This window comes from Phacochoerus africanus, chromosome 15 (assembly GCF_016906955.1).
Source record: "Phacochoerus africanus isolate WHEZ1 chromosome 15, ROS_Pafr_v1, whole genome shotgun sequence".
Lineage (NCBI taxonomy): Eukaryota > Metazoa > Chordata > Mammalia > Artiodactyla > Suidae > Phacochoerus > Phacochoerus africanus.
The window spans coordinates 38750667-38767930 of record NC_062558.1 but is presented as its reverse complement, the minus strand read 5'-3'; the positions used below and the strand labels follow the sequence as shown (position 1 = coordinate 38767930).

The following is a 17264-nucleotide window of genomic DNA, read 5'->3' as shown; positions in this document are numbered from 1 at the left end:
CCCCAAACGCGCCGTTGGTACATTCCGGCAGACTCCGCTCCCTCCTACTTCTCCGTGCCGGGGCCCGCATGGCTGCCGGCAGGCGCCCGGCGGCCGCACAGCGGTCCGGAGCTGCCATGGCCCAGTGGAGGAAAAAGAAGGGGCTCCGGAAGCGCCGGGGAGCGGCTTCCCAGTCCCGCAGCAGCGACTCGGAGGACGGCGAGTTTGAGATCCAGGCGCAAGACGACGCCCGGGCCCAGAAGGTAGGAGCGCAGTGCTTGCACATATGTCGGAGCCCAAGCGCGGGCTCCGTGCAGCGCCTCGCAGCTTGAGTTTTCCCAGCTGAGGAGTGGGCACGGCTGAAGGTGGGGAGAGGTCGTCTGGCCTGGGGTTAGGTCAGGACCTCCGGCCTGAGGCTCGTGTGCTCCAGGGGCTGGGGCCTGCGGGCCTTCCTGGCCGGCTCTCAGTTTCTTGCTTCTCATTGGCTACTTCCTAGCCGGGGAACGGGCCCTGATTCCCACTCATCCAATGGAAAGTGCGGATGCTGAAGATCGGACTTGGAGAGTTTGGGGGATTCTTGGGAGGATGAATTAGGAGAAGGCTTCACCGCTTGGCTTGAGACCGTGGCTCCCCCAAACTTTTGGAAACTAATAATAAGTTAGACTTGCTTTTGTTGATCGCTTATTATGTGCCAGGCTCCGGCGCTAAGAGCTTTACAAGCCTTATTTAATCCTTACACCCACCCGGTGAGCTAAGTAGCCATCCTGATTTTCCAGAGGAGGAAACCGAGGCCTAGAGGGGTTAAAGGAACGTGACCAAGATCTCAGGGCTTGTGAGTGGGAGAGGAAGGATTCAAATCTCGGACGGTATGGTTCCAGTCCCCGTGCTGTTTCCTCTACTGAATGTTAACTGTATGCAAGGGGCGGCAGGGGAGCGGCGGTAGGTGTGAACACCAACGTGGAAAAGCGCTGTAGCCCAGTATTTCTCACAGCCTTGTGCGTAGCGGCTGCCAGGCACAGAGAAGCGTTTATATGTAGAGAGGGTTCTACCCTCGGAGGCAGGGACCAGATGGGAACCTTATTCCACCTGAGCCTCATATAGTAGATCCTCTGTAAATATGGACCAAGGCACAGCCCTATTTTCAAATTTGACCCAATCTTGTACTGGCTGGGAGATATGGGAGAAGTTGCTTAACCTCTCTGAGCTTCAGTTTCCACACACATAGAAAGCAATGGATTATGTGCATCTCGAAAACTGTGGAAAGACTGAGATGACAGTGTTCAGACATTCTACTCTTCAGTAATTATTGTTAGGGCACCAGTGTGTTCCAGATACTTTGTTATCTTGTGTCCAGAGCAAGGGCTGGCAAACTTGCCCTGTAAAGGACCAGATGGTAACTAGTGTAGGCTTTGCAGGGCCATATAAAGTCACTGTTTTCTTTTTTTTTTTTTTTAGAATCTTTTAAAATTTAAAAACCATTCTCAGCTCACAGACTACAAGACAGGTGCAGCTCTGACCTAGAGAGTTGTAATGGACCATAGAGCGTCACATACGAAAGAATATAGACTTCTAAGCCAGGGTCCAAATCCCTTGCTGGCTGTGTGACTTTGGCAGGTCACTTTACCTCTCTGAGCTTCAGTTTCCTTTTCTATAAAAGGGACAAAATTATTATATTGTACCTAGTTCATAGGGTTGTTGTGAGGATTGAGTGGGTTAATTTACATGAACGCTGAGCACAGTACCTGGCAGATAGTAAGTGCCATGTGAGTTTTAACCATTATTATGAATTGGTGCTTTTATGAATGTTATTTCTGAGAGGAGAGGGATAGTGCTATAGTCCGAGAAGGCTACCCAGAGGATCTGTCTGGGTTTGATTTAGCTGTGCTGGGCCAAGTGAGTAGCAGAGAGGAGGGCAGGTATGAGAGAGACCAGAGCTGGGGAGCGGTGATGAATTTGAAAGGTGATTGGGGGGGGCAGATGGGATAAGTCTAGTACTTTACTCCCAGGCAGCCCCTCCTTCTGTCCCTACCTGACACATAGGAGATGATTAGATTGGCTCCCTAAAGTTTTGAGGTCTTTGAATGGCAGACCAGGATAATGGTGATGACACTGCTACCTGGACACTGTTGTAAGCTTTACACTTACCCAATAGTCTTCACAGCACTCTGTGAGGCATATGCACTTGTCACCCTCATTTTCCCGGTGTGGGAACACAGGCTAGGGAGATAAAGTCCCTTGCCTGAGGTCTCACGGCTGGAAGTGACAGAGTTGGGATTGACGCTGCAGGCAGCCTATCTACAGAGCCCACTTTCTGACCCTCTGCCCTGACCTCCTGACCTGGTCCAGGCAAAGGAGAGCCTTTTAGCAGGGAAGTCACATGCTCTGGAGGGAGAATCATCATCTTGAATGGGGGGGGGGGTGTAAGGGAGACAGGCAACGGGACAGCCCCCCTCCCCGCCGCAGTGCAGCCTTTCTGTTGCTTCCTCCCAGCTGGGACCTGGGAGACCCCTCCCCACCTTCCCCACCTCGGAATGTGCCTCAGACGTGGAGCCGGACACGCGGGAGTTGGTGCGAGCCCAGAACAAGAAGAAGAAGAAGTCGGGAGGCTTCCAGTCCATGGGTGGGTGAGCCTGGCATCTGGGGATTTGGGGGGAGGAAGAGCGGAGGTCATCATGCCCCGCAAGCTCTGCCCTGGGCCCAGCATGGTAGTAGTTTTGGGTGGACGGAGGTAGCACATAGTCTCTGTGCTAGTCACAGACTTCTTTGGGTGACAGCAGGCCTGTCACAATTACAGAAGAGTCAGAGCAGGACTCAGGGCCATGCTGTGCAGAAATAGGCAGAGGCGTCCTAGGATTGAGTGGCACTTCAGAACAAGGGGGAAAGATGAGAGAGTTGCATTGTTTCAGGATGCCCGAGCAGCCTGAAAGGAAAGTGGAACTCTTTCTTGGCTTTTTAGAAGTCAGTAGGGTCTAGAGCAAAGATTTAAATATCAAGATGAATGTTTTTATAGTCAGAGAAAGGAAAAGAGGTCTTTCCACTAAGAGTGACCTGAGCACCATTTCATTTGACTTTTTTTGTTCTAATTAGACATGCCTGTGCCAAAAAATGCTGTAGGTGGGGAGTTCCCTCATGGCTCAGTGGTTTGGGGATCTGGCATTGTCACTGCTTGTGGCTCTGATTATAGCTGTGGCTTGGGTTCAATCCCTGGCATGGAAACTTCTGCATGCCGTGGACACAGCCCCAAAAGAAAAAAAAAACAACAACGTAAAACAACATTGTAGACTAAGTTAAAGGAAACAGGAGTTCCCATTGTGGCTCAGTGGATTAAGCCCCACACCCCACCTGCTGGGGCCATCATCCTGGAGGATCCTGAGGCGAATCCCAGGCACCCCCTCCTTCTGTCTGTAAACCCTCCCCACTTGCCTCCAAGAAAGGCAGGACCTTCCTACTAAGACAAACCCAGCTCCTCAGTATCAACCAAGGCCCCATCAGTGTTCAGACTATCCCCCCTTGTCTCACAGCATTAAGAACATTCAAATCAGAATCCAAACCAGGTTCCTACCCCACCATCAGTAGATTTGTTTTATAAATCTCAGTTAACCTCTAAACTTTGCTCTGTCCCTTTTCTTGCTGTTCGCTTTTTTTTTTGGAGGGGTGTGCTCCCGCGGCATACAGAGGTTCCCAGGCTAGGGGTCCAATTGGAGCTACAGCTGGCCAGCCTATGCCACAGCCACAGCCACGCCAGATCCGAGCCGCGTCTATGACCTACACCACAGCTCACGGCTCTCTCTTTTTTTGGCCACCTCGTGGAATATGGAATTCCCGGGCCAGGGATCAGATCTGAGCCGTAGTTGTAACCTACTCCACAGCTGCAGCAGAGCTGGATCTTTTGGCCAACTGTGCCTGGCGGGGGATGGAAAGTGTGTCCTGGTGCTACAGTGATGCCCCTAGTCCCATTACACCACAGTGGGAACTCCTCTTGCTGTTTATTTGTGGATGAGACAGTCGTTTGTCCTGGGTGGTTTTCTGCCGTGTGTCCTAGGGGCTCCTCCAGCCCCCTGGTCATTCCCGTGTCTTTCCCAGGCTTGAGCTACCCTGTGTTCAAAGGCATCATGAAGAAGGGCTACAAGGTGCCGACGCCCATCCAGAGGAAGGTATGGGGGTTCGTGTGGGGGGTGCTGACGTGGATTGGGAGGAGGGACGGCCAGCCTGGCCCTCCTGGCTGGCCTCTTGACATCCACCCCTCGTCCCAGCTGTCACATCTGTCGGCCCCTCTTATTCTGGCTGAAGCCCCACGAGCTTGCCAGTTTCCCAGGTGGAGAAAGTTGGGCCCAGCGGAGCAGAGGCTTGACCCTGGGCCTCTTTGCCCCTAAAGCCACCCATTGCTGAGTCCCAGCCTGGGCGGCTCCCAGCCACCCCATCATCACCTGGGTCTCAGAATTGTTGTACTGAGATGTGTAGCTGAGAGGGAGACAGCGTTTCTCTGGGGTCCCGAGGAGGGGGAGAATTAGACAGGGAGGTGGAGTCTGGCTTAACCTGAAGAAGGACGTTCCAGCCGTGGAAAGTGTTGGGGATGATGGGCTGCTCATCCTGGGCGGTGTGTGATCGGGTCTGGGAGACAGGCTCTGGATCACGCAATCCTTGGGTGCAGGAGCTGAGCCCTCCCCTCCCCCCCTCATTCCTTGCAGACCATCCCAATGATCCTGGATGGCAAGGACGTGGTGGCCATGGCCCGGACGGGCAGCGGCAAGACGGCCTGCTTCCTCATCCCCATGTTCGAGCGGCTCAAGGCCCGCAGCGCCCAGACCGGGGCCCGTGCCCTCATCCTCTCCCCCACCCGAGAGCTGGCCCTGCAGACCATGAAGTTCACCAAGGAGGTGTGTCCAGGCGTGGCTGGGCAGAGCTGGGACCAGTGTGGGAGGCCTGAGTGGGCTGAGTCAGCTCTTTAACTGGCTCTCAATCTCTCTCTCTTTCTCTCTCTCCACAGCTGGGCAAGTTCACTGGCCTCAAGACTGCTTTGATCCTGGGTGGGGATAAGTAAGAGTCCCTTGGGTGCCCCATGCAGTGGTTCCCCCAAAGCAGGTGTGCCCTGGGCCTCCCCATCAGATCTACTGAGCCTGTGCTGCTTATTAGTAACAGTAACTCCTCAGAGTTCCCTGGTGGCCTAGTGGTTAGGATTTATAGGATTTGGTGCTTACACTATTGTGGCCCAAGTTCAATCCCTGGTCTAGGAACTGAGATCCTATATCAAGCCACTGCCCACAGCAGGCAAAAAAAATAAAACAAAACAAAACAAAAAACAACTAACCAGTAATTCCCACTGTAGCGAAGTGGGTTAAGAATCTGACTGCAGGGAGTTCCCGTCATGGTGCAGTGGTTAACGAATCCGATTAGGAGAAATGAGGTTGTGAGTTCAATCCCTGGCCTCGATCAGTGGGTTGAGGATCCTGCGTTGTCGTGAGCTGTGGTGTAGGTCGCAGACGCGGCTCGGATCCGAGGCTTGGATCCCGAGTGGCTGTGGCTGTGGCTGTGGCCAGTGGCTACAGCTCCGATTTGACCCTAACCTGGGAACCTCCACATGCTGCGGGTGCGGCCCTAGAAAAGGCAAAAAAAAAAAAAAGAAGAGAGAGAGAATCTGACTGCAGCATCTGACTGCAGCAGCTCAGGTCGCTGTGGAGGTGCAAGTTCGATCCCCAGCCTGGTGCAGTGGGTTAAAGGATCTGGTATTGCCGCAGCAGCGTGGGTCTTGGCTGCTGCTCAGATTCAGCCCCTGGCCCGGGAACTTCCATATGCTCGGGTGCAGCCATTAAAAACAAACGACAACAACAGCAAAAAACTGACCAGGGGAACATACAGTAAAATATCCTAAGAAATGTCCCACACACAACTCAGACGCAGGTTGCGATGCTCCTAAAAGAGAGCTGGCGGCACATGGGGTTATCCAAACGGGTCACTTGGTTGTTTTAATATGCTTGGTTTGGGGGTGTTTAAAGTGGAAGGCACAAAATTAAGGGATGTTTGTAATAGCTCAAATTTGAAAAATGCTGTACTTTTCCTGGTGTGCTTGTACCATCCTTCAGAGGTAGCAGGCACCACACCTGTTCTACAGATGAGCCAACTGAGGAAGTGAAGGGCCCAGAGAGCCACACAGTGATCTGGTGGTAGAGCTCAGATTAGAATTCCTGCCCCTGTCCCAGAGTTTCTCCCTCAGGGGTCAGCCCTTCCCTTATTCTTCTCTCAGGATGTCACTGTCACCAGGCGCTCTCGATTCTAAACAAATGTTTTGCTTTTCAGTGCACTTTTGCCTGTGTTATAATTTATCATCTCTATTGCTGTGATTGTCAGAAATAGCTTCCAGAGCTAGACCTGGCCCAGAATTCTGGTACAGGTGTCCCAGAGGTGTTGCAGAAGAGAATTAAAGTTAGGAATGTGTATTGCTCAGTTTGAGAACTAGGACATAGAGATCCAGGAAAGTGGTTCTAGGTGGAGCTGGTAGTTCTAAGGTTAGTTGCCAGGTGATACTGTGGGTCAAAGGCCATTGTGTTGCAGCCCTTACAGAGCCATCGAGACGGGTTCTGTGGCTGAATCCACCTCTTTGGGGAGCTTTGCTGTATCAGTCCTTTCGTATGTTTGAACTTGTATCTCTTGTCAGGGCAGTGATTTTTGCCTACTATCTCAGCAATAGCTTTTCCCCAGTTCTAAGCCTGGGGTAAGGGCTTAGGTCTCACCTGGGCATTTGGTGTTAGGAGGGGAGAGAGACAAAAGAGATCTGGTCTATCAAGCTGATACCTCCTCTTCTCCCTAGAATGGAAGATCAGTTTGCAGCCCTGCACGAAAATCCCGACATGTGAGTTTGTAGATTGGGGATGATGCTCTGGGGTCCCTTCCCAGGTGGCCAGGGGCTGAGGAGTGAGAGGAGGGCTCTGCTGGTGGCCCTGACCCTGGGTGACCTGGCCTGCACAACCACTTCCAGAATCATTGCTACCCCCGGGCGCTTGGTGCATGTGGCTGTGGAGATGAACCTGAAGCTCCAGAGCGTGGAGTACGTGGTATTTGATGAGGCTGACAGGTAAGGCTGCGGGTGCGTGCCTGGGCACAGAGCAGCATGTCCCCAAATGTGGGCCACAGACCCCAGGCAGTGCCAGAGCTGACAGGGCTCCCTGGACCAAGTTTTTATTTTGTATTACTTTTAAGAATATCGAAAAAGAGTAGTAGAACAACACACACAGGATTTCAAAGAGATAAAAATTAGCTCAAGGTTGAGAGCACAGACTGGAGCCAGACAGAGGTGGGATCAAATCCCAGCTTTGTGAACATGAGCAAATCCCCGAGGGTCTGTGGGCCTTGGTGGCCTCAACTACAAAGTGGGGATAAAATAGCATGTCCCTCACAGGGGTGCCATGAGGACTAAAGGGGTTGATATTTATAAAGCCCTTAGAACCATGCCTGGCCCAGAGTTAGCACTGCTGTCATTTATTTCAACATGAATTTGTAAGAAACATAACTGAGACCAGACCCAAGATTTCAAGGTCAGTATTGCTTAGCATGAGGTTGTCAAATAGAGGAAAAGTGAGCTGAGTTAAGGAAACACCTGTCCCACCTGGCACAAAGCGTGATGGGGTCACAGGTGACAGGTTTGGAACTCATTGGAATGGAACCCCCTCTCCTGACCCGGTCCTGCTCTCTGCCCTCCCAGGCTCTTTGAAATGGGGTTCGCAGAACAGCTGCAGGAAATCATTGGCCGCCTCCCTGGGGGCCACCAGACTGTCCTGTTCTCTGCCACGCTGCCCAAGCTGCTGGTGGAGTTCGCCCGGGCAGGTGAGGGAGGAAGTTGCTGGAGCCGGGCTGGGGCTGGGGCTGGCTGGGGGCTGGGATGCACGACAGTTCCTGGGGCGGGGCTTGTCCCTCAGCCACTCCCCACCCATCCTCCCCTGTTACCCACCGCAGGCCTCACTGAGCCCGTGCTCATCCGGCTAGACGTGGACGCCAAACTCAACGAGCAGCTCAAGGTGAGACTTCCGCTGTGCCCCTTCCTCAGCCCGCGTCCAGAACCCCGTGAGTGAGCCAACACGAGCCACCCCTCTCCCTGCAGACCTCCTTCTTCCTCGTGCGGGAGGACGCCAAGGCCGCCGTGCTGCTCCACCTGCTGCGCAATGTCGTGCGGCCCCAGGACCAGACGGTGGTGTTTGTGGCCACCAAGCACCACGCAGAGTATCTCAGTGAGGTGAGCGGGGATGCCCCTACTGCCCAGGTCTTGGGGACCAGCAACCTACCTACTCCATTGCCAGCTCAGAGCTGCAGTTCCGTGTTTGGCCATCAGGGGGCAGCATCAGAGCAGGACTCTGGCCTGACCAAGGCTCCATACGTTTGTATTCTTTTAAGCTTTTAATTGTACGAAATTTCAGACAAATATCAAAATAGCAGAATCAACTCTCAGGTACTCAGTTATCAACTCACACCCAGTCTTGATTTATCTAATATTCCTTGGCTCCATTCAGGGGATTTTGAACTGTGTCCCAACCTTCCTATCATTTTTCTGTAGATTTTCAGTGTCCCATGTGTTTCACTTTTTTTTTTGTCTTTTCTAGGGCCGCACCCACAGCATATGGAGGTTCCCAGGCTAGGAGTCTAATCAGAACTGTAGCCACCCGGCCTATGCCATAGCCACAGCAATGCCAGATCCAAGCCGCATCTGTGATCTTCACCACAGCTCACGGCAACACCGGATCCTTAACCCACTGAACGAGGCCAGGGATCGAACCTGAAACCTCATGGTTTGTAGTCGGATTCGTTAACCACTGAGCCACAACAGGAACTCCTGTTTTCGCTTTTTAAAATCAATGGCCTACACGCTGTAAGCTGTGTAAAGTGCCCTAATCTCATGTGAGCAGCTTAATGAGCTTTTTCACACATGTGTACCTGTGACCCTCCCCCGGGAGTCCTCTAACCCCCAAGGTTGCCAGGGCCCTTCCAGAGTGTGTGTGGCCCCTGCGGGGCAGCCACACCTGGGGTCTGTTCTCTGAGGACGCAGTTCACCGGGTTTCACTTACTTGACACACATTTAACCATGCTTCCTCCCTGGAACTGCCAGGGTCACTGATGAGTAAAACCAAATGATAGTTTTTAAAGAGCAGTTAACTTTTACAGCACTTCCTGTGTTCTGGGCCCTATTCTCAGCAGTGTGTGTGCATTAGCTCATTTAATTCTTACAACAGGAGTTCCCATTCCCATTGTGGCTCAGTGGGTTAAGAACCTGACTAGTATCCAAGAGGATGCAGGTTTGATCCTTGGCCTCACTCAGTGGGTTTAGGATCTGGCATTGCTGTAAACTATGGTGTAGGTCGCCGATGCAGCTTGGATCTGGTGTTGGTGTGGCTGTGGTGTAGCCCGGCAGCTACAGCTCTGATTCCACCCCTAGCCTGGGAACTTCCATAAGCCATAGGTGTGGCCCTAAAATAGCAAAAAAAAAAAATCTTCACAACAAAGCTGCAAAGCGGGAACTGTTCTCCCCGTTCTATAGATGAGGAAAGTGACGGCACAGAGAGGTTAGGGAACTTGGGCAAGGTCACCAAGCCTGTTTGTGACAAAGTCGGGATGAGGCTTGTGTCTTGAGGTGGCACTTGCAGGCTCCCTGAGGGAGACTTCTGCGCGTGTCACCTTTTTTGACATTCAAACAACCCTGCAAAAGTGAGAGGTGTTATGTGCTGCATTTATATGGATAAAGATTCCAAACCGAGGTCACCAGCTCAGGGGTTTGGACCAATGGTCTTCCCACCATGTCACGGCACCGCCGCCTTGGCCCAGCCTCCTCTCCCCTCCCCTGCCTGTCTCCTCCTCACCCCTTTCCCTCCCTCCGGTCTTCACCCTGAGCAGCTGCTGATGACCCAACGAGTGAGCTGCGCCCACATCTACAGCGCCTTGGACCAGACGGCCCGCAAGATCAACCTGGCCAAGTTCACGCATGGCAAGTGCTCCACCCTCATCGTGACTGACCTGGCCGCTCGGGGCCTGGACATCCCGCTGCTGGACAATGTCATCAACTACAGCTTCCCGGCCAAGGGCAAGCTCTTCCTGCACCGTGTGGGTAAGGAGCCTGCATTGCCAGCAGGAGTGCTGTGTCCTAGCATAGGGCTCAGCTCCTGCCACTATAGGTGGGAAAACTGAGGCCCAGGGAGGGGACTGATAAATCAGAATCTGTGTGGAGGGCATGGCCTTGGCCTGATCTAGCGGGCAGCCCCTCCCCACCACCGCTCTAAGGAGGAGATTCTCCTGCTTTCTGGATCCCCTAGTCCTGGGTGTCTGAGGACAGGGCCCCTCCTCTCCATAGTCCTTTCCCTAAAACTCTGCCTGACCCCCTCCTCCTGCAGGCCGCGTGGCCCGAGCTGGCCGAAGTGGCACAGCCTACTCCCTGGTGGCTCCAGATGAGGTCCCGTACCTGCTGGACCTGCATCTGTTCCTGGGCCGCTCCCTGACCCTCGCCCGTCCCCACGAGGAGCCCACGGGTGAGTGGAGGCTGGGGGGAGGCTGGGGTCCCTGCAGAGTGAGTTCATGGTGGGCGTGGGGGTGGGGGTGGGGGGGTGGAGGTGGGCCAAGCTGTCCTGGCTTTGGGATTTGACTGCAGAGGAAGATTCCTGTATTTTTTTTTTATTTTTTAGGGCTGCACCTGCGGCATATGGAGGTTCCGAGGCTAGGGGTCAAGTCAGAACTGTAGCCACTGGCCTACGCCACAGCCATAGCCACACCAGATCCAGGCTGCGTCTGCGACCTCCACCACAGCTCACGGCTACAATGGATCCTTAACCCACTGAGGGAGGCCAGGGAACAAACCCGCATCCCCATGGATACTAGTTGGATTCGTTAACTGCTGAGCCACGACAGGAACTCCAGATCTCTGTGCTTTAAAGTCAGTAAAGAGCAAGATAGTAAAGAGTTTAGGCTCTGCAGGTCATGTGATCCATGGCAGCCCCTTGTAGTGCAGCATTAGCCACAGACAACACGAAAATGAGTCAAAAATGAGTCGATGGGGTTGTGTCCCCTAAAACTGTGTTTTTAAGAACAGTAGGAGCGGTGTTCCCGTCGTGGCGCAGTGGTTAACGAATCCAACTGGGAACCATGAGGTTGCAGGTTCAATCCCTGGCCTTGCTCAGTGGGTTAAGGATTCGGCGTTGCCGTGAGCTGTAGTGTAAGTTGCAGATGCGGCTCGGATCCCGAGTTGCTGTGGCTCTGGCATAGGCCGGTGGCTACAGCTCCGATTCAACCCCTAGCCTGGGAACCTCCATATGCAGTGGGAAGCGGCCCTAGAAAAGGCAAAAAGACAAAAACAAAAATCAGTAGGAGCTGCTCCATAAGTGACGGTTCTTCATGCGGGTTATTTCATGGTTCAGGACTCAGAGTGGGGTTGGGCTGGAAGCCCTCTGACTGGGGCTTCTCTCGGGTGGCAGGTGCAGGCGGTGGCAGGGATGGTGTGCTAGGCCGGGTGCCGCAGGGCGTGGTGGATGATGAGGACTGCGGTCTTCGGACCACTCTGGAGGCGTCGCTGGAGCTGTGGAGTCTGGGCCGCGTGGCCGACAATGCCCAGCAGCAGTATGTGCGCTCTCGACCGGCGCCCTCGCCTGAGTCTATCAAGAGGGCCAAAGAGTTGGACCTTGCTGGGCTGGGCCTGCACCCCCTCTTCAGTGAGTCCTGCCCTGGGTGTGGGGGTGGGGGGGTGGATCCCACAGGACCCACCCCAGCCTCATTCCTCCCTCCTCACCAGGCTCACACTTTCAGGAGGAGGAGCTGCAGCAGCTACAGCTGGTAGACAGCATTAGGAACTACCGCTCCCGCACGGTGAGTGGAGACCGCAGCTCCGGCGTCTGAGCATCTCTCGAGCCACCCCTTGTTCTGGAACCATCCCTTCTGGCCCACCACAGGCTTCCTTTGTGGCAAGCATTTCCTTCCTCTTACAGATGGGTAGACTGAGGCTCACGGGGCGGTGACTTGCTTAAGGCCTGTTAGAGGCCTGAGGAGCCAGCTGCCATCGGGTGTCCCATATTGTGCCTGTGGGAGGTGTGCACAGGAGCAGGAAAGGCTGGAGGCTCTCGTGGTTAAGAGCGCTGGTTTCAGAACCAATGAACTTGAATTGAAATCCCAGATCTGGCTCGTCCCAGCTGTGTGACCTTGGGCAGGTTACTCACCTTCTCTGGGCCTCCCTTTGTAGTTGGGAAAAGCAGGTGATGGGTAGAAAGGAGTTGGGAGGAATGCCAGAGAGAGCACACCAAGCTGGGGAGGGAGGGATTGCAGAGGAGGAGGCCAGTGGGTGAAGGCCTTGGGTGTCTCCTCCACAGACCATCTTTGAGATCAACGCCTCCAGCCGGGACCTGAGCAGCCAGGTGATGCGTGCCAAGAGGCAGAAGGACCGAAAAGCCATTGCCAGATTCCAGCAGGGGCGGCAGGAGCGGCAGGAGAGCCCGGCCGGCCCAGCCCTGAGCCTCCAGGCACCACCAGAAGAGCAGCCTGAGGAGGAGGAGAAGGAGGCAGCAGGAGAGAGTGTAGAGGTGCAGGCCCCACCCCGGGACCCTGGAGTCTGGCCTGGGGTTGGGAAAGGGGAGTGGGTCAAGTCCCAGCAGCCCATGGGGCTGACCTCGGGGCTTTGGGCCCTTGCTGGGGTGGATGCAGTGACCCTAGTCCCACTTCTGACACCTCTACATGGAAATCAGTGACCCAGCCCCGGCTTCCCCATCTGCAGAATGGGGTCATGGTGTCCTGTCCACCCTCCCTTGCCTGAAACCTGGGGGCCAGAGGTGTTTCTGGATTCAGTCTCTGCACTGTGTGTGATGTAACCCTCTCATCAGGGTCTGGGGTGTCACCACCGTAAAATGCATCAGAGTTTCCACAGCAAGACATGCTGGTCCCCACACCGAGTGGATGGACAAAGCCTCTTGTTGGCCCAGGTTGGCTTTTGCCACCAAGTGAATTTCAGGAAAGGTCGTTTTCAGAACATTGTGGACTCGGGCACTGCAGCCAAGGCACTGCGGTACCAGGTTCTGGGTCTACTGGGCAGATTCAGGACAGCACGTGGAGGATTCTAATGGGCCCAGTGCTGGCTGTGTCATTGTCATCATCACCATCAATCTCAGCTTGGGGGCTGGGGCAGGGGCAGGGGGAAAGGGGCGGACCAGGGACTGTTGGCAGCAGCAGAGCCATGAGTCAGGCAGCATCAGGCCCTGGGCCTTCATGGTGGAAGGCAGGGCTGCGGGACCACGAGTGTGCTGTGCCCCTGGTGGCTAGGGGCCTGGGCCTGCTCATCCACCAGTATGTCTCTTTTACATTTGATCGAATAGGGCTCCAGAGGGCAAAAAATGTTCTTAAAAACCCCTGGACTAGTCCACATCATATAGAGCAAGGCCCAGGCCCAGAGAGGGACAGGGCCTTGCCTTGGTCACATGACCTGAGGGAGGCTGAGCTGGGACTAGAATGTGGTGGGTCTCACCCTCGTTGGCACCCTGCCCTCCTACCCCACCTGGCCTGTCTCTCCTGGTGTTTGAGGCAGGGGTTGTGCTATGTGTGCAGATGAGGAAACAGGGTCTAAATGGCAACACCAGGTTTTCAAAGTCCTGGAAGCCCCTGGACCGCAACCTGGGCTGGTGGGTTGGGTGGCCAGTCCACTCCCTGGGGGCAGCGGGTGACTCCTGGGCCTCCATCCGCCAGGACGTCTTCACAGAGGTCGTGGGCCAGAAGCGGCAGAAGCCAGGACCTGACCGGGGAGCAAAGAGGCGGAGGGACGAGGCCCGGCAGCGGGACCAAGCGTTCTACGTCCCCTACCGGCCCAAGGACTTCGAGAGCGAGCGGGGGTGAGTGACTGCTGGTCCCAGTTTAGGGCAGGTGGGTTAGGGTAGGTGGGCTTGATGGGCACCCCACCTCCAACCCCATGACATCTCCCCAACCCTCCCTCTGCAGCCTGAGTGTCGGTGGGGACGGGGGAGCCTTTGAGCAGCAGGCGGCTGGCGCTGTCCTGGACCTGATGGGGGACGAAGCCCAGAGTCTGACCAGGGGCCGGCAGCAGCTCAAGTGGTAAGTGAGCCAGTGAGCACACCCTGCCATGTCCCCGTCTGCCACTTGGTCCTCACAATAGGCATGTGACCTCCTCCCTGACTGTCTCTCTTACATGTGATCGGACAGGGCTCCAGTGGGCAAAAAAATGATGCCCTAGAGCAGGAATTATGACATCCCCACCCTCATTTGATCCTGCACAGCACAGATTATGACACACACACCCTCAGCCCATCCTGTAGCAAAGTGGGAGTTGGAAACTCCCCCAGGGTACCCCTGTATGTGACCCAGGCCCCCAGACCTTGAACCCCCAGGTTGGAGCTAATCCCCTGACTCTCACACTGCCTTTTGAGACCTGGGCTGCCAGAGAGTGGTGAGGAGGGGCAGGGCACAGGCTCTTATGTTGCACCTGCTGCACACCATATGCGGGCACACTGCTTTCCTTGAATCCTCCAGCGACCCAATGAAGGTCAGGGGGAAACAGGCCCCGAGGCAAGTGGGCCACCTCCCTCTGCAGCACATCTCCCAAGTTCCTAACTCCTTCTCCCACAGGGACCGGAAGAAGAAGCGGTTTGTGGGACAGTCAGGACAGGAGGACAAGAAAAAGATCAAGACAGAGAGTGGCCGCTATATCAGCAGCTCCTACAAGCGGGACCTGTATCCGGAAGGGCGTGGCCATAGGGCAGGGGGGGAGGGGGGGGCCGCAAGCACCTTCTGCCTCCACATCTCCTATAGGTGGGGGCGGTGTCAGGGAGGGGCGTGGTCTAGCCCCTATAGTTGAGGGGTCGATCGGGATTCTACCATCAAACCCCCTGTAGGTAAGGCCTGTATCTTCTGGGCAGGGTGGGGCCCACACGTGTCAAGGGCATCTGGATGCTGCAGGCAGCCTCCTTAATGCAGCCTCTCAGATACCAAAAGTGGAAACAGAAACAGAAAATCGATGATCGTGACTCAGAAGAGGAAGGGGCTTTTGACCGGCAAGGCCCAGAGCGAAGAGGTGGGAAGCGTGGCCGAGGGCAAGGTAAGAGTCTGGGTAGGATGGTCCTTAAAATGCAGATTGGGAGTTCCCATCGTTGCTCAGTGGTTAACGAACCCGACTAGTATTCATGAGGACTTTGGGTTCCATCCCTGGCCTCGCTCAGTGGGTTAAGGATCCTGTGTTGCCATGAGCTGTGGTGTAGGTCACAGGCGTGGCTCAGATCCCACTTTGCTGTGGCTGTGGTGTAGGCCAGCCGCTGTGGCTCCTATTCAACCCCTAGCCTGGGAACCTCCATATGCCACAAGTGTGGCCCTAAAAAGACAAAAAGACCAAAAAAAAACAAAACCGCAGATTGGCACGTTTGGTCATCTCAGGGGCTTGGTCCTCCTCATGTGGCGTTTTTCCTTCTCTGGTGGTGGACACCTCTTCTGTCTCTCCCTCCATTTCTGTCTTGGATTTTCTCTGACGTGTCATCCTCTCTCGTTATTCTGTAGTTTCATCCTCTCCTTTTCCATTTCTGACTCTCTCCCTGTCCCTCTCTCTTTCCTTGTCTGTTTCTCTCCATCTTTCTCTGTCTTTCTGTATCTCTTTCTCCTTTTCTCATGGTTCATGTTATTTTTTCTCCTGCACACACGCACTTTCCAGCTCTCTCCTCCTCTCTTGTCTCCCTGTGGATGTCCCCCTGGCTCCCCCCAGGCTCCCTCACCCCTCATTCCTCAGCTCCCGATTTTACCTGGAGTGGAGCAGGCTGTTGCTGTGGGCTTGATGGTGAGGGTGGCCTGTCAGCTTCAGGAAAAAGCAGCTGTTCTCCCCTCTGTCCTTTGTCCTCACTGGGGTGATGGGTCCCTGTTAGGTGCCCTGGCCCCCATGGAGTCGGCTGGGGCCGCCTTAATGATCATCTGTGTGGGAGCTCTGCCATGGTCATTGACGTGGGTGGGAGAGAGAGCCCAAAAGTGGGGCACAGGGGCCTGGTGGGGATCCGAGGGGCAAGGTCACTGACCACTGCTGCTGCCACTTTGCTCGGTGACTTTGGCCAAGTCCCGTCCCCTCTCCAGCCTTCTCTGATTTCTCTCCTGCCAGAGGAAGATTAAGCTACAGCCTGTTTTCGTCTAACAAGCTTAGAGCACACCATCCATAGAGACAGGGATTGCAGTCCGTCTGGGTCCTTAGCGCCTGCATAGTGGAGACACTGAAAAGCCTTCATTGAATGATTTCTAATTGTAATAGTTACATTTAGGAGGCCCTGACTGTGGACTAGACCATGTTCTGAACACTGCACATGTAATAGTTCATTTACCCCTCATTAGGACTTACATGGTAGGTGTTGTTATTCATAATTCACAGCAGGGGAAACTGAGGCACAGAGAAGTCAAGTCATTTGTCCAAGGTGCAAGTGGTCATATCTGGGATTTGAACCCTGGCAGTATGGGCTTGAAGGTCCATGCTCTTGTCCGTTACAGAAGACTCCTTAAGCTTTATTAAGCAGTTGCTATCTGTCAGATGTCAGAGCCACAGCAATGAACATGGGATGTGAATAGGGGCAGGGGAGCAGCCTGGAGGCTTTTGGGAGGAGAAGACATTGGAAGCAGACTCAAAGGCTGAGCCCCCCAAATCTCTGTCCTGGCAGGTGCATCCCAGCCCCGCACCCCTGACACCCCCGCAGGCCGAGTGCGCTCAGAGCTCAAGACCAAGCAGCAGATCCTGAAGCAGCGGCGCCGAGCCCAGAAGCTGCGCTTCCTCCAGCGTGGTGGCCTCAAGCAGTTTTCTGCCCGCAACCGGCGCCGTGCCCAGGAGCTGCAGCAGGGTGCCTTCGGCCGGGGCGCCCACTCTAAGAAGGGCAAGATGAGGAAGAAGATGTAAGGAAGGTGACCCGGCCCCGTGGTTCCTCAGTTTGTCAAAACATGGACATCCACAGTGTTCCCCTGTACCACTGTGTGCCTGGCCCTGAGCTGGGCTCTGGAGAAGCTCCCTACAGGAACTGATCTGTGCAGAGGAGTTCTGTACTGCCACAGGGGGCAGCAGCTGCCTCTTTCTATGACAGGGCACCTTTGAGCAGGGTGTTGAAGGGTGCATAGGAGTTTGCCAGCAAGGCCAGACAGGCCAAGACCTGAGTTCGCAACTCAGTTGCTACTGTTTCCGTGTGTTCAGGGTTCAGAGGTCTTGGCCACAGGGGTTTGAGCCCTGGGCGCCTGAGGCCCAATGATGTATTTTTAACATAATAAACCTCTGTTGAGCACCTCCATTGGACCAGGAGCACAGTCTGCTTGAGGACTTG

General features: G+C 54.7%; 1 protein-coding gene across 1 annotated transcript; it reads left to right on the top strand.

Moving 5' to 3' along the window:
- Positions 1–15: 15 nt before the first annotated feature.
- Positions 16–17231, top strand: DDX54 (DEAD-box helicase 54). The gene is made up of 20 exons (XM_047759689.1): positions 16–242; positions 2470–2599; positions 4063–4133; positions 4668–4856; positions 4967–5016; positions 6785–6826; positions 6953–7048; positions 7676–7797; positions 7927–7988; positions 8072–8203; positions 9853–10063; positions 10347–10481; positions 11421–11654; positions 11735–11808; positions 12306–12515; positions 13669–13811; positions 13918–14031; positions 14563–14667; positions 14919–15031; positions 16617–17231. Exons 1-20 carry the CDS (start codon positions 69–71, stop codon positions 16847–16849), a joined length of 2640 nt encoding a protein of 879 aa, XP_047615645.1. The 5' UTR covers positions 16–68; the 3' UTR covers positions 16850–17231.
- Positions 17232–17264: the final 33 nt, after the last annotated feature.

What these genes read in the sequence shown, in the direction of transcription:
- DDX54 (XM_047759689.1), top strand. Translation starts at nt 69, where the DNA reads ATGGCTGCCGGCAGGCGCCCGGCGGCCGCACAGCGGTCCGGAGCTGCC. An exon ending in CTGCACGAAAATCCCGACAT is followed by an intron (nt 6,827 to 6,952) that starts GTGAGTTTGTAG and finishes AACCACTTCCAG; the next exon opens with AATCATTGCTACCCCCGGGC. An exon ending in GAAGCGTGGCCGAGGGCAAG is followed by an intron (nt 15,032 to 16,616) that starts GTAAGAGTCTGG and finishes CTGTCCTGGCAG; the next exon opens with GTGCATCCCAGCCCCGCACC.